Source organism: Anas platyrhynchos, chromosome 22 (assembly GCF_047663525.1).
Source record: "Anas platyrhynchos isolate ZD024472 breed Pekin duck chromosome 22, IASCAAS_PekinDuck_T2T, whole genome shotgun sequence".
Lineage (NCBI taxonomy): Eukaryota > Metazoa > Chordata > Aves > Anseriformes > Anatidae > Anas > Anas platyrhynchos.
The window spans coordinates 7826757-7841086 of NC_092608.1; the positions used below are offsets into that span (position 1 = coordinate 7826757).

General features: G+C 48.6%; 1 protein-coding gene across 8 annotated transcripts in view; it reads right to left on the minus strand.

Moving 5' to 3' along the window:
• Positions 1-343: 343 nt before the first annotated feature.
• Positions 344-14330, minus strand: part of USP48 (ubiquitin specific peptidase 48) — a 32560-nt gene continuing 18573 nt past the window's right edge. For 3 of the 8 annotated variants that reach the window (XM_072026787.1, XM_072026786.1, XM_072026785.1), the window contains exons 16-28: positions 11364-11488; positions 11092-11214; positions 9101-9162; positions 8418-8528; positions 7602-7732; positions 7238-7344; positions 4989-5087; positions 4584-4688; positions 3612-3767; positions 3264-3389; positions 2778-2826; positions 2468-2494; positions 344-2347 (exon numbers count right to left, since the gene is read on the minus strand). In XM_072026787.1, the coding sequence (XP_071882888.1) occupies positions 2325-2347; positions 2468-2494; positions 2778-2826; positions 3264-3389; positions 3612-3767; positions 4584-4688; positions 4989-5087; positions 7238-7344; positions 7602-7732; positions 8418-8528; positions 9101-9162; positions 11092-11214; positions 11364-11488 (1244 nt within the window). In that variant the 3' untranslated portion in view covers positions 344-2324. Of the gene's footprint in view, positions 2348-2467; positions 2495-2777; positions 2827-3263; positions 3390-3611; positions 3768-4583; positions 4689-4988; positions 5088-7237; positions 7345-7601; positions 7733-8417; positions 8529-9100; positions 9163-11091; positions 11215-11363; positions 11489-14330 lie in introns of those variants that run through there. The other 5 variants (XM_038166620.2, XM_038166619.2, XM_038166622.2 and 2 more) reach the window with 4 other exon arrangements.

Genomic DNA, 14330 nt, shown 5'->3' on the forward strand with positions numbered 1-14330 from the left:
GGATGGGGGCACCCAAGTGCTGGGCCCTGCAGCTGCATGGGCACCGGCTCCCCGACACAAACACCTCTGTGCTGCAGCACGAGGCAGCGCCAGGCATTGCTGCTTCCGCCAAGGGCCCTCTGCCAAGCACCACAGGGCACAGCCAAGGCGCTGGGAGCCATCGAGGCTTCGCTCGGGGAAAACGTGCCCCTGTGCCAGCGCTTGCACTATTCCCACGCTGGCGCCATCCTGCTCGTGCCTCTCCGTGGGTATCAAGCTCAGAGCATCTGCACCTCTGGCTGAGGGGTGCACGGCGCGGAGACGGCCCCCAGCCCTCGCTGCGGCATTAAAACACGAGCGGACAGACGTGTATGCGCTTTAATAAGGCTTCCACAGCTCAAATGACAACTTTAGTCCAATATGTTTGCAAATACAGACAAAACAGTAAAATGTGCCTTCAATCACATCTTGTACCTGTGTCCGCCACCTGGCTCTAAGAAACAGCGATGCTGAGGTGCAGGAGTTCCCTGCTGCTGGGAGCACCGCTACAGCCCAGCTCGCTGCTTCCAGCCGAGTTTAGAGACTTAGTTTTGCAACGTTATAAGCTCAAGGAAGAGACTCTCATAACATAAAAAAAAAATTAACAGCAGGTTGAAAAAAAATATGGAATTTCCAAGGAGTATGTACACAAGCGAGTGCTTCAGTCTGGGAAGAATTAAAACCTGCCCGTTTTCAGAGCGGAGCCGCTTTGGGCATGGGCAAGCGTGACCGAGGGCGTGCTGAATTCTTGCTGACGTCTTTACCTTGGGAAAGATCACACCGCTTTGCCGCGCCGCTCCCCCATGCGGGTCCAGCCCCAACTTATACCAAAAAAATCACTTCGGGGCAGCTCTGCAGTCCCAGTGCCAGCTGCTTTGCCAACTCGCCATCCAGCCCCTCTGCTGCTGGGGACAAAGGGACAGGGAGGAGGACGCAGTGTGAAGACCTAGCGCTTGGCACAGGGCAGCTGCAATTCTTCAGAAGGTACATTTATAAAAGAACAGGCTACCGTGGTTGCTGGGAAGGGACACACTCCGCCACTGCTCCCTGAAGCCCAAACCCTGCCATCCACCTGCAAAGCTCCTCCAGTCCTTTAAGAACTAAAGCTGCCACCGCAGCAACCCAGCCCTCCGCATCCACATCAAGCGCCAGTGCACGAACTGGGGTTGTGGAAACAAGTTAAAACTCTGAGGAGAACAGGAAATGTCTAACTTTATTATGGAGATACCTTGACAGTGCCCCCTTTTTTTTTTTTTTTTCATTTTTTTTTTGTCTGGAAGTGGTATACTATTTCCTGCTATGAATACGCAATCAGGAGAGGGAGAGATCCTTTCTGGGAGCTACAGGAGATGTAAAAAAAAAAAAATCATTAGTGCATTCCTGAAAACGAGGAGAACAGAGGGAAAACCTCTCCACATGGGAAACACACCACCCACGCGCAGCCCCTTCGCCAGCTCTGGCTCAGGTGCTCTAGATTCAAAGCTCCCCCAGTGATCGGCAGAGCGCTCTTGGCAGTAACGTACTGGAGAAAGATGTTATCAAAAGTCATTAAAATATCCCACATTTCTAAAAACACAGTTCACAGAGAAAGACCATGTGATTATTAAAGACCATCATGTTTGGAAGTGAAACTGCAGAAGGCGAGTGGCTGAGCAAGGGAAGCCCCGCGGGGACAGCAGGGAGGCAGCTCCCTGTTCCCTCTGCACCCCTGGGCTCCAAGTCGCTGATGGAAGGCTTTCGTAGGCAGACCACAGCTTACACTTTGGGTAAATATATGAAGTTTTGAAAGAGCTAGACATTCCTCACAATTAACAATTTCTTTACTTCCATGCTGTACGGAAAGAATAATAGTGGATCAAAGACAGGATTATCTGTAAGCAGGTTATGCCTAAAGAGTTACTGGAGAACAGATCGAGATGTTTTTGATCTACTGAATTACAACTCCTTTTTGGACAGACGAAGGTGGTATGGGATCTGCATCAGGGAATATACGAGAATGCCACCATCTCCCTTGCTAGAAACGTCTGCCTGTAAACATGACAACGCTGTTACTGCTGCTAAACTCTCCAACCTTACTGTTGCTTTATTAAATATAAAATTGGGAACGTTCTTTTGAAGTCAGGATGTCCTTCAGTGCAATCTGCTTTGACATAAGGCATTTTGGGGGCAGTCATTTCAGAATGTGTTTCTGCCTTCTGGAAGAGTCAAGAGTTCTGTCCTGTATCCACCTTGTCTTTTAATGCCCTACCGTGTCAAAATCCTCTTCCCTTCTGGTTGCTCCTTTGCTGCCAGCGCTTATAAAACCATCAGTGTCCAAGTAAACCAGTCCCTGAGGAGCAAGAAGACAACCACCGAAAGATTACGAAGCTTGCGAGGTGGAGCTGAACTTTGCGTGGGCTTAAAATTGAAAGGGGGAGAAAAAAAAAAAAAGGAAAAAAAAGACTCTCACCTTTAAATCCTTCTTCAGGCATACAAACTGGGGATGGAAAGAAAGAGGCATCATGTTAGAAGTCTCCTGACAGTCATTTTCTAAAAGGATCTTTTGTCTGATCAGCAGCATACTGCAGCGCTCAGCTGTATCTTCAGTTGACAGTTACAGGAAAGCTTCAACATCTCTATTTTCCTCTCATGTTTCTAGTGTTTCAGCCCTAAGCCGACACAGCCCTATGTGGCCACCACCATTCCCGCCAGAAGCGCAGCAGCATTCAGCTTCCCCAAATCCCTCATCTACCCCAGCAGTGCCTGGGGGTCCCCCTCACCTTGCATAACGTCGTCCATCGCTGCGTAATCTGCAAGTGGTTCATCAGCCTGGAAAACAGAACAGACGAGGGGTTATCGAGCACCTCGCTGGATGTTAGCAGTGTTATCAGCTGTACAGGTCAGTCCTGCTCTGGAGAGGAACGGGGAACTGTTGTCAGAACACCTTCTGGCATGGACTGGGAATAACAGGGCAGAACTGCTGTAATTTTGCTCTCCTTTGGGCTGGTGCTCAGAGTTTTTCAGTATAGGCCAGCTAAGAAGTGTTCTTTAAAGAAAAAAAAAAAAAAAAAGACTTTTCCTTCCCCAAGAAGGGCAGGAGCTCCAGGAGGAGCTAGTTAAATTAAGCTGATGGCCAGCCACAGGTGGGCACGTCCAGGGCGTGGCAGTTTTCATGTGCACCTTAATGTGTTTCTCCTTGTACAAAATTTTGTTCAATTCCCTGCTTTACTCGACTTCCTTTAGCAGCCACCTCACTCCCACATTACCTTTAATAAAATGACAGACTCGGGGATGACTCCCAGGCTGCCAAGCGTTGCGGTGTCATCACTTAGTATCTTCCCGTCGATCGACAAATTCTGGTCGAAGGGAGCAACTGAAAATGCATGCATGATCTGTGCCAACACAATGAGACACGCTGATTTTGTGCAGAGGAAAAACATACCGCTGAACTACGCAAAAATACCGCGTTCAGAAGACAAACACATGCCTTTTGATGCCACTTGGGATTTTACACTCATTTCCCTCTCCATCTCCTCCCAGCTGTACTCTCTTGACTATTCATTTCATGTTTCCTTATTCATGACCAAACACTCCTTGGACCAAAAACGCCTTACCTGTATTTTCAGCTCTTTCAGCGTCTGATTAGCAGAAACAAGCAGTGCTTTTTCCCCTCGGACTTTTCGGTGCCGGGTGCTCCGCCTGATGCCTTGCTTTTGGTAAGTGATGTAGTTCTGGTGCGAGATCTTCTGGCGCTTTGCACCACCATTGGTCTGGAAACAAGTCAGAAATCAGGAGCTCAGCTCTGGCCTTTGTGGAAAATACAACCTCCCCTTCCCCCAGACTGCATTTCAGGCAGGTCAGTCATGCGAGGGAAAGCACGAAGCACTGAAACGCCCCTTGGAAAGTGAATGATGCATGCAAGTATCACCAAGAGGTCGAGAGGACCAAAAGGACTTGCCTTGAAACTTCGTCCCTGCTCCTAACACCAGCACAGTGCTTACTGTCAGCCAAGTGTACGAGTCACTGTCAGTATTTGACGCAGCAGTGACCCCTCCTCTCCAAAAAGAGAGCAAGGAAGAACTTGACGTGTCAGGAAGATGTACGCTAGTGCATTCACATCAGGGGATGAGTGCTGCCAGGAGACACGGCTTCCCAGTGCTGGCCCTTGTTTGAGATTTGGTATTAGGAGTAAGAGTATTTAAGGCAGCCTGAACACCAAGTGACCGACATTTGGGAGCAGGCAGATCTCTAACAAAGGTATCCAACTTACAAAGCACTGATTGGGAATGAGCCCTGGAGAATGCTTTCACGCTGTGACCGTGAAGCACACTGGCAAGGAAGCTAGAGGAAAGCCAGCACTGCTCCTACAGCTAGGTTTAAAACCAAAGAGCATGGGTGCAAAACTGGCCTTGGTAATGCAAAGTCAGACAAAATGTGCAGTATGACCATGACAGTAACACAATTTAAGACACAGTTGCTTTCTCTTTCGCCTGCTAGATGTAAACAGAGGAATAGAACTGTTCCATCATGCTGACTCAAGAGGTTGGTGCAAAACTGAGGAACCTTGCTGTATTTTTGATCTCTACCTGGTTAAAATCTGGGTCTTGCTCCCCCTCTGGTTTGTGTTCCTCCCTTTCCTCTTCAGCTTCTGAGCTGCTCACGTTCAGCTCTGGAGCAGCGTCCTTCATTACCTGAAGTCATAAAAATCATTCTGCGTAACTAACCCAGACTGTCACATCATGGCAAACAGCTTTCAGAGACTTCTAGGATGCCACCTTGATCAAATGAGCTGAGGTAAAGCAGAAAAAAAACAGGGATCTGTTCCACATGCTCTGCAGACTTCCCGCCCCCCCCAGCTGCATCAAACCATGGGGGACTCAGCTCAGGAGAACACACGCAGCTTGTCAGGCTTCTCTGCTGAATTGCAGGTGCTGGCTAAAAATCAAAACCCCACTGCGGGGACATCCTGCTTCCTGCGGCTCAAGACCTACCCTCCTCTCCAGGCAAAAGGAAAGTCTCCAGGGGCCTGGACTGATTTCTTTCCCATTAGCTGGCTGCTTCTCTGTTCGACTAAGTGTATTACGAAAGCCCTAACACAGAGAAAGGAATATTATCGGTAAATTATATACTTATCCATCCCTGCAGCAGACCGACAAGAGGCACTCACCGCCGTTATTTATGGGTCTGGAGTTCGTAAGTAAATGAAATCTAAATAATTTACACCAACATATACAGAACTGAACATCCTTTTTATTTATAAGTCACTCTACAGGAAGCGTGGATCCGCTGGGCGTGTACACACATCTACACTTCGGCTGGGGCTGGGGTTTGCAAGGGAGCCCAGGAGGCTGGCGCACTCTCCATCCCGGATGCCTGAGAGCTCACTTCTCCATCAATGTATTTGCAATTAAAGATGCAATCACAGCTCCCAAGCATCCAGCGCCAACCACAGCGTCCCCAGAGCCCTCTGGATTCCAGCAGTGCCGCCCTTTGGAGAAGGCGCCGTCCGCAACCTCCCTGCACCGATTTTATAGGGCCGTGACTTCCCTCCTGCAGCGTCAGCCCAAGGAGAAACCCAGGGGCTGCAGAGGAGGGATGAGCAGTGGCGAGGGGCTGGGAAAACACTCCCTGACTTTGTGAGGCAAAGCCGGCAGGAAGGAAGCAGCGGCTCTGAGCACCGCCATTCGCAGTACTTGCTGGTGAGAGCCCGGTGCCCGCGCAGCCGACGCGCTGCTTGTGGGCACCGTCACCGCTTCGCCTCTCGCTGGGGCTGCCCCGCTAATGAGGGATCTCGTGTGCCAGCTCTCGCCCCCTCTCACCGTCTCCAGCTGCTCGGCAAAGAATAGCTGCCTGTTTTCAGCAGCCCTACGCGTGAGCGTGGTCCTGTCCAGCACCAAGAGGAAAACTCCTCCTCTGCGCTAGTGCCAAGATACAGCCTTGGGATTCAGCCTCCAGAGAGGCTGCAAACCTGCAGCAGGGGCTCAGGACCACGCTCTGTGCTCTGTGTCTTACAGCTGAGGCAGAAACCTCCAGCACCCTGCAGTTCTCTAGGCTCCATCTCTTCCATTTAGAATAAGGCTGGGGGTGGGAAAAAAAAAAAAATCTCACTGATCTCACACTGCATATGTGGATGGAAGATTTTTACCTCCCTCCAGCTTTGATTCTACAAGGAAGGCCAGGAAGCCTTTGCCTTGATGCTCCTGAATTAAGTTGATCCGACCATGCTGAGCTTCGCAGACCTGTTGTGTGCCTGAGTGCAATCACTGGAGGATGGAGGAGCTGAAGGCACTTCGGGAAGCTGCTGGCAACCAGCTACTCATGCGTCTAAGTGCTCTGAAACCCTTTAAGCACCAGTTCAGATTGGAACTACTGTGACATAGCTGCATTGCACTTTGCCCCATCCTGGAAGCTGTCAGGGGATGTTTTTATCAGATCTATGCTGCTGTGACTGTCTTGGGTTCAGCGGCCTCCTGTCATTAGCTGGATTTTGGCATCTTTACCTGAGCTTACCCACAAGCCTTGGTTTCCCTCTTAAAGCAAACCCTAAGAAAAGGAACTTACTGTAACCAGCTTTCAGATACCTGTAAAGCCACTTCCAGTCCAGTTCTGGACCTCACACTGATCCCATTAAGACAGCAGGAAAGCCGACACAATTCACAACTTTGTAACGGATCTTTAAAACCACATCTGTGTTCACTGCTCGTTTATCAGCTTGAAGATTGAAGAGCTTATTTCTATCTCTATCTAGGAACAAACGTCACTTTAGCAACCACGAAAGGAAATGACAAATACTGGAGGGGGAGGAGAACAGGTAGAGCCTGATAGCACGATTATGAAGACAGAGATGGTTACGACACTGCCTAAAATAATCAGAATTGGCATACATAGAAATACCTGACAACACGAAGACCACCAAAAGGGTTTGGACTGGCAAAATGAAGCCTTGAGGAAGCCAAGTGTTCAGAGCAACTACATCCAGTGTTCCCATTTGCCATTTTTGCCAAAGCAATAGCTTTCATGAACCAGAGCCAGGTGCTTTCTGCCCACTGAAAGCAGCCCTGCACTATACCACCATTCCCACCAGCAGGTTCCACCTTGTAGGGACACAGCAGGCTGCGATAGCTGCCTTGTCACTGTGTTCAGATGGCTGTTTATTTAGCTGTTTGGGCTCTCAATTTGTGCAGTTTCTGTTAAATGAAATGGTGCCAGGAGGAGTGAGGACCAAGGGAGAGATCCGTACCTTTTTATTATCCACCACTTTATGGATGTAGATAGTTGCTTGGGTGTACTCACGCAAGTCCCGCTGCTGTTGGCATAACAGCCCTTCTCTGCATTCTGGACAGAGTTCTGGGGAGGCACAAAGGAAAATGCATTTAATTGCTTCAGCTCCTTGGAGACACTGAGTATATGCACCTGCCCAACGCCTCTCACTGCTAACCCAGAGCGGCTCACATAACAAGGGGCATCTGCCAAGCTCAGTGTTTACTGCGGCTGCTGCGGATCCCCTTAGATCTGACCCTTTATCCAAAAAGAGCCTTTTCCCAGGAAGTCAGCACCAATTAGCAACACAACAGAGCACAGACAGCAGTAAAAGATTCACTCACTGGGCTCAGAGGTGTAAAGTGCACTCTCGGGGTCTGCCCCAGCAGCTTCTGTTCGGGTAATTTTGATGACATGATCCACAACAAACAGTTTTTGAATCCTCTCCCACTCGCTGGGCCATATTAGAGCTATACTGTGCAAAGAAACAAGAACATGCTTTATGACATGGAAAAGCCAAGCCCCGAGCATGCAGTGAAAACAGTGTTGAGCTTCTGAACAGCCTCTCCTTTTCATTTTAGTCTGCGGGTGAAAGAAGGGCAACAAAACCAATACATAACCCCAGCTACATGAGAGGGCTTGTATGCCCAAGATAACAGGGAAGAGGAGTGTGTTATTAGTGACACCGTTATGCTCCAGTCATGCCCAGCACGCACAGCCAGAGGGAGGAAGGAGGAGGAGAGAAGTGGAAGATCTGCTACATTTTTAGTTCTGCATGACTGCAGAAGCAAGGCTATGGAGCATAAACTCCAGCCCAGCATCCAGAGCTCCAGGGGTAAGTCTCGTGGAAAGCAAATCTTAAAGGAAACTACATGTTTCTAATGCCCCAGTCAGATTCAGGGTAGTTTATTGTTAGGAACTAGCCAAGCTTAAGTAAGCTCTTTTTTCCTGAGACAGCATCCTTGGACAATTTGGGTCTTGACCTATATGAAGATTTATACTAAGGTAGGCCTGAGAAAGCATCTGTGTTAATTTTGTTCAAGGGACAGCATTTGCTCTTTGTGTTGCTGCAGCTCAGCAAGCCTCTGGGAACGCTCCCTGAGGCCCATGAAAGACAACAGCACCCGGCAAAGGCAGATGCATGAGTAAAAGAAACTCACAGTTTAGAGTCTTCTTTGGTCATGGAAGCATAGGTGAACATGAGGCCCCCATGGGGACAGAGAAGAGCGCTGTTTCCTACCGAGGACACAGGGCTGCATCGTGTTGGCCTCCTGCTCAGGCAAAGAAAAGGAACAGTAAGTGGTTTGTAAGCGTGGTCAGGTTATTTCATGTGGAAGAAAAAAAGTCACAAGTCTGCAGGCAGCTGAGAAGAGGAAACCATAGGTGAGTATTTACAGAAGGCATTCCAGTGGAGAATATTAAACTACCACCATCAAGGCAATCAGATCTGCGTTCCTGTGCGCTGCAAAATTACTCTCGTACCTAGCGGAGATTTCCATCTCGTACCACCAGCAGCCCGTGGAAACGGGATTGAGTGGTGACCTTTGCCTAGGATACAGCTTCAGACAGATGAAAAAACTAATCAGGTTACTATCTAATCTGACCATCTGGTTAAGACACGGTAAACAAGGAAATTCGGTTTCTTACAATGTATTACAACTGCTATGAGCACACGGTCCAAGTCCCACAAAATCAGCTTCCTTGTTTCCGCAAAGGCAAAGCACAGGTAACTACACACACCAGGCAAATGCTGATTCAAAAGTGAAATTGCTATCTGCAGCACCCCCCCCCCACCCAAAAAAAAAAAAGAAATTAAAAGCACCAAAAACCTCAAGGTGGTTACCTGACAAATTTCCTCCATTCTTCTACAAAGAACTGCGAAACAATATACAGCTCATCTGTCTCCTGAAAGACAAGAGAAAAAAATAATAAAACAAACCTTCTGTTAATTAATCCAACAATAGAGAGGCAATGACTGTTCAGCTTTTTCTGCAGCACTCATTCTTTTCAAGATCTCAGCGATTTTACCATGACAACTCCACCCGAGCGTACTGGGAAAGCCAAGTAAAATAATTTGAGATCAAGCACTAAGTACTTACATTACTAATCTCGTGTTTATTACAAAGTTAATTTAGCTTTAGATCCAATTACCTTTAATTCATAGCAGGAAACGGTCATTTTCCCTAGAGCAGCTAAGGCTCTCTGGCAGTGTTTCTGTCACCGGGTACTCCTTCGTGTGCTCAGGGTCTAGAGCAGACACATCTACATACTCCCACGGGGACAGGGTGAGAGACCATCCCATCCTGTCCTCCCTTTCCTCACTGAGCAAAATCCACGAGTGGTTGCTTTCAGCAATAGCACGCGCATATTCAGAACCAGGGATGTGCACCCTCACAATGCAGCGTTTTTGGGGACAAACCATTTTTTTTCCTGCCCCTAGTGATTTGCTATTACATAGTCTGCTGCTGGCAGCTCCCAGACAAGAAACCACGGAGATCCTAAGAGCTGAGTGACAAAATGATTTCTGTGCTCACCTGTCTGCCTTCCCCAATGCAGATTTAAGGGCTCACTCCCATCTTTCCGCAGGAAAACTCCTGATGTGTGCATGTGTAGATATAATTTTAATGTCCCTTCATATTTCCTAGATTAAACTGCTCCAATTTGGCGCTTTTTTTCCTTTTTTTTTCCTGGACCTCAACTGTTATGGGTCAAGAAACCTCACAAAAATTATGAGCCCTGAATACTGCTGGTAGGACCTGACAGCTCTCCTTTGGAGACTCAGCAGAGCATTGCCCATTTAGTCCCTCCTGCGTTCGGGAGCACAGATCCATGCTGATCTCAGTATTTATTCCTGGCCAGAGCTGCTGGTGGCCCTGAGAAGGGACCAGGAGCAGCCGGCTGCCCTCACACGTAGGAGCAACCGAGGCGGACACCTGCCAAAGCAGCTTGGCAGGATCTAAGAGTCAATCATTAATCAGCGCTGCGAGACACCCAGGAGCCAAGGCATGGAGCCCGGCCAGCAGCTTGTGCCATTTCTCTCAAACTGACTCAAAGCCCTGACGTGCCAACAGCTCTTAAGAAGGTCCTGGACAGCCACACACCTGAACCGGAGAGAGGCCGGTACAACAGGTCCTGTGTGACTGCTGCTCCTATTTGCATGGCTTCAGCATTTAGGGCAGCCCCCTGCACCCTCTGCCGGGCTCGAGACAGAAAAGAACACTGGAGAAGCTGGTGCACATGTGAATTTTGTCCTACCATCAGCAAAAGACCAGTGGCAGTGGATAGTCCTCTCTCTCCACTGGCACGGCTGCACAGCGTAGGTACTTCTAGGGACGGATGTAACCACTGCAGAAATATTGTCCCTGCTTATCTAGCTGACTCCAGGCCAGCGACAGCTATATTGGCACATGAGCAATTCTCATGTATCTACAGCAGGGCTGTGTGCCAGCGCAGCTAATCGGGGGAAATCACACCTCGGCGCAGCGTACTTGTGAGCTCCACTGGCACAGGCAACCCTGGTGCAAGCATGGTCTCACTCAGACTGAGAGAATGATCATCAGCCAGTGTCTCTTGCAGTCAAAATAAAATTTCATAGGAGAGGGATAAAAACTTACAGAATTGCTACCCATCTGCCACCACTTGTCTGCAAAGAGATGGCACAGGCTGTGCAGGGCATGCCCTGCGTGCTCCCAGGCAGGCAGAATGGCTCAGCTGGGGATGCTGCTCCCAGGGATACAGCTCCCAAAAAGCAGATTTCAGGCAAAGCAGCAGGGAACGCCAGCTTCCACGTGACAGCCCTCCCCCCAGGCCACACTTGTGTTCCCTTTCCCCTACCTGAGGCCAGCTGCCCAGGCAAGGCCTGCATTTATCATGAAACAGGTTCTGGAGGGAGGTCTTCTGCTCGCTGGCCATCATCTTGTGCAGAGCTTCATTTTCTTCTCCTTCACGCTCCAAAATCTGCATGAAACAGTTAGTTTGTGCTTCAGTTCCTCGTGGCTATTAAAAGGCGATATTGCTTTTCTCCACTGCATTAGGTAGTGAAAACCAGAAACGTGACCACGTATCTACAGTCAACAAAAGGGTAATATTATTTGCTAGTCAAATACCTTGCACTGGGAACAGCACTCTTTGTTATTTGGGAATTCAGGGGCCTTTGGAAAATATTGCTTGAGTTTCTTCCAGGCTTCCTTCGAAACCACCCTCCTTTCGTTTTCAGATATGCACAGGTCACCTGCACAGAGAGAGCCAAGAGAAGGGCTTTGCTCTTGACGTGCTCAGCAATGTTTTGCAGCCCTAACTAGATTTAAGAGATTACAGGGTATAAATGTGGGGGAAGATATTCATGCACTTATCAGGCAACACCATGTCAGCAGAAAGACCACAACTAATACACAAAGTCACCTTCAACTTCTTTATCGTTTTCTTGTTCAGACAGGCAAAAAAATAATATGACTTTAATTCACATAAATGTCCTTTAGGTCTCAGAGCCTGTGAACCAAGCAGCCGATCAAACACAAAGCAGGATGAGGCAGCGACAGATGCCAGGAGAAGCAAGGACAAGCCAGAGAGGGCACTAGGCTGATGTTTTCTGATCTTGGCTATCTGGAGCTATGATTTCATGGTGATTCCACTTTTTAAGCTGCAGACCAACACTGTGCCCCATGAAACAGGAGCCAAGTGCTTTCCATGCCCATGAAAAACAAATTTACCACTGTGTATAACCTCAGCCTGCCTCACATGCTCTATTCAAGCACCTCGGAATCCTGAAAGGACGTGTTCCCCCTGCACCTGAGAGCCACCCTTCCCGAAGTGTGGTTGCACTCAGACACCTCATTTCAGCTACACCTGTAGTGTGAGGAACTCACCAGGATGTTCAAACAGCCCGGGTTCACAACCAGCTGCACAGACTCCTTGCAGTAACACCCACCACAAGAGAAAAAGGCAAATAGCTGAAGGGCACCTGCAGAGCTGGGAAGAACTTTGCTGCCCACAGCTGGGAGGGAGTAACTGGGGGGTAAGGACAGCAAGCAAGATTTACCAGCCAGCACCCAGACTCCTCGCCTCATTTATCCAGGCGACTGATGCTCAAGGGAACAAGAAAGGATGGTTTAGGGCAAGGGATCTCTGCTTGTCGTTTTAGCGACAGCAGTACCAGAGAGGTTACACTAACGCATCTGGGCACCACATTTACGCGTGACCAGGCGTGCTCCAGCAGCAGAGCCAGGCTTGGGAAAACCCGAGAGCACAACGGCTCGGGGATCTGACGGCCGGCCGCCCGCATGGTGGATGCCTGCCAAGGGGAAAACACAGCCACATCTCCTCCACGACAGCTGCTGGGAAGTCAAGGCTCAGCTGCGCTGCACGCACAAGAAACGAGAGCAAACCAGGTTCGGATGCGGTACAGGAATATTCGTGCCTCAACGGGGATCTTATCAGCAAGGGGGAGGCAAAACAGCAACCGCAAAGTTGTGGTGCCAGTGCCAAGAAGGGTCCAGAAAAGGAGGCGATGTCCTACTATCTGCTCTGCATTTCTATAGCCTGAGAGCTCAGCAGGCAGAAGACACGGATAAAAGGCTTCTTCCTCCCCACCCTCTGGCAGCTCTTTAACATTACAGCAGCTCCTCAGCCCCACAGACCGGCAGCTTTCCTCCTTCTAGCTAAGCCTGGACCTCTGCCAGCCCCCGGAGAAAAAATAGCAACGCTCCCCTCCTGCCTTTCCTCTAATAAACAAAGGTCAGGCCGGACTGCTTCGAAGCAGTGCTTGGCCCCTTGTTCTTCATCAAACACGACCAAGTGGCCCAGCTTTACCATATGAGGAGGCAGGACCAGGCTGCCTTCCAGAGCCAGCAAGGATGGGAAAATGAGCTTGTACAAATAAGGGCCCTGACACCATGTGATTAATGAAAACAGACTAATATGCTGCAGAGTGAAAGAGGTGGAAAAATCAGATCTGAACGCGTGGGGAAGAAGTGCTTTGCCATCTGGAAGATGACCACCCTAACCGCTGATGACCCTGCTTCCCCCTCCTACAGTCTCTCTCCAGGGACACGTTTTGGGCACAGACATTAAAGAAGTCTTAACTTATGTAAAAAAATAAATAAATAAAAATAATAATATATATACACACACATATTTGCCAGGGTTGGGAAACTACCAGAGAGCAAAAAATCACAGCAAAGACGTAAAGAGACTTCTTAAGGGAACACCCGGATGGTATGTCTGGAGGCAAGCCAGGCTTCACAGATAAAGTGCTGCCTTTTCCAGAGAGTACCAACAAGGCTGTGCCTTCCTCCACGGCAAAATTAAGGCTGAATTACTGAAACTACAGATTTGCTGATACACTCCAGAGGAAAATTTTAAGTGTGTAGAGGTGGAAAGGTTGTTTTCAATGAGTAATTGAAGGTTAGCTCAAGCTGATGAGAAGTGACCTGCCAGTTGCCCCCATACTTAATATTTATTCCAGTACAGCCCAAAGTAACAGATAAACTAGCAATTTACCAGCGTAATGTTTTTATGATGTCTGGCTGCATTAAATGTTTCACCACCACACCGTGTTTTTATTTAAAAGCAGCAGCCTTGCGGCACTGGGAAATACGGTGCAAAGGCTCTGTGAAAAACAGGTAACACCATGACAAAGTGCTTAAACTGCTTTACAATGAGGCTTTATCAAGCCATTACTCTACATCTTTGATTAGCCTTAATGACAGGAGATGTGTTGCTAATTTATGGCATGTTTTTCTCTTAGCAGGAATGAGACCAAGTGTCCCAGGCAGAGCTGGCAGGGAAATCAATGCTTCCAAACAGCAGCCTACAGTAGAACACAATTATGTTTGAGAGTGACGTACAAGCTAAAAAGTGAGATTCAAACAACAGCGTAGCCAAGGATGTAGCTAACCAACCATCACTTAGCAAAACAACCAACATCAGGTCAAAACCTTATGTAAACAGACACCAAAGCACAGCAGGTGGGTAAATCAATATGCTTAGGAGTCCCAGCCACTCAGATCTGCCCGAGTTTCTCCAGTCGTTAGGTCAGTAATTCTGTACTCTGAGAGTTTAATATAAACAGAGAG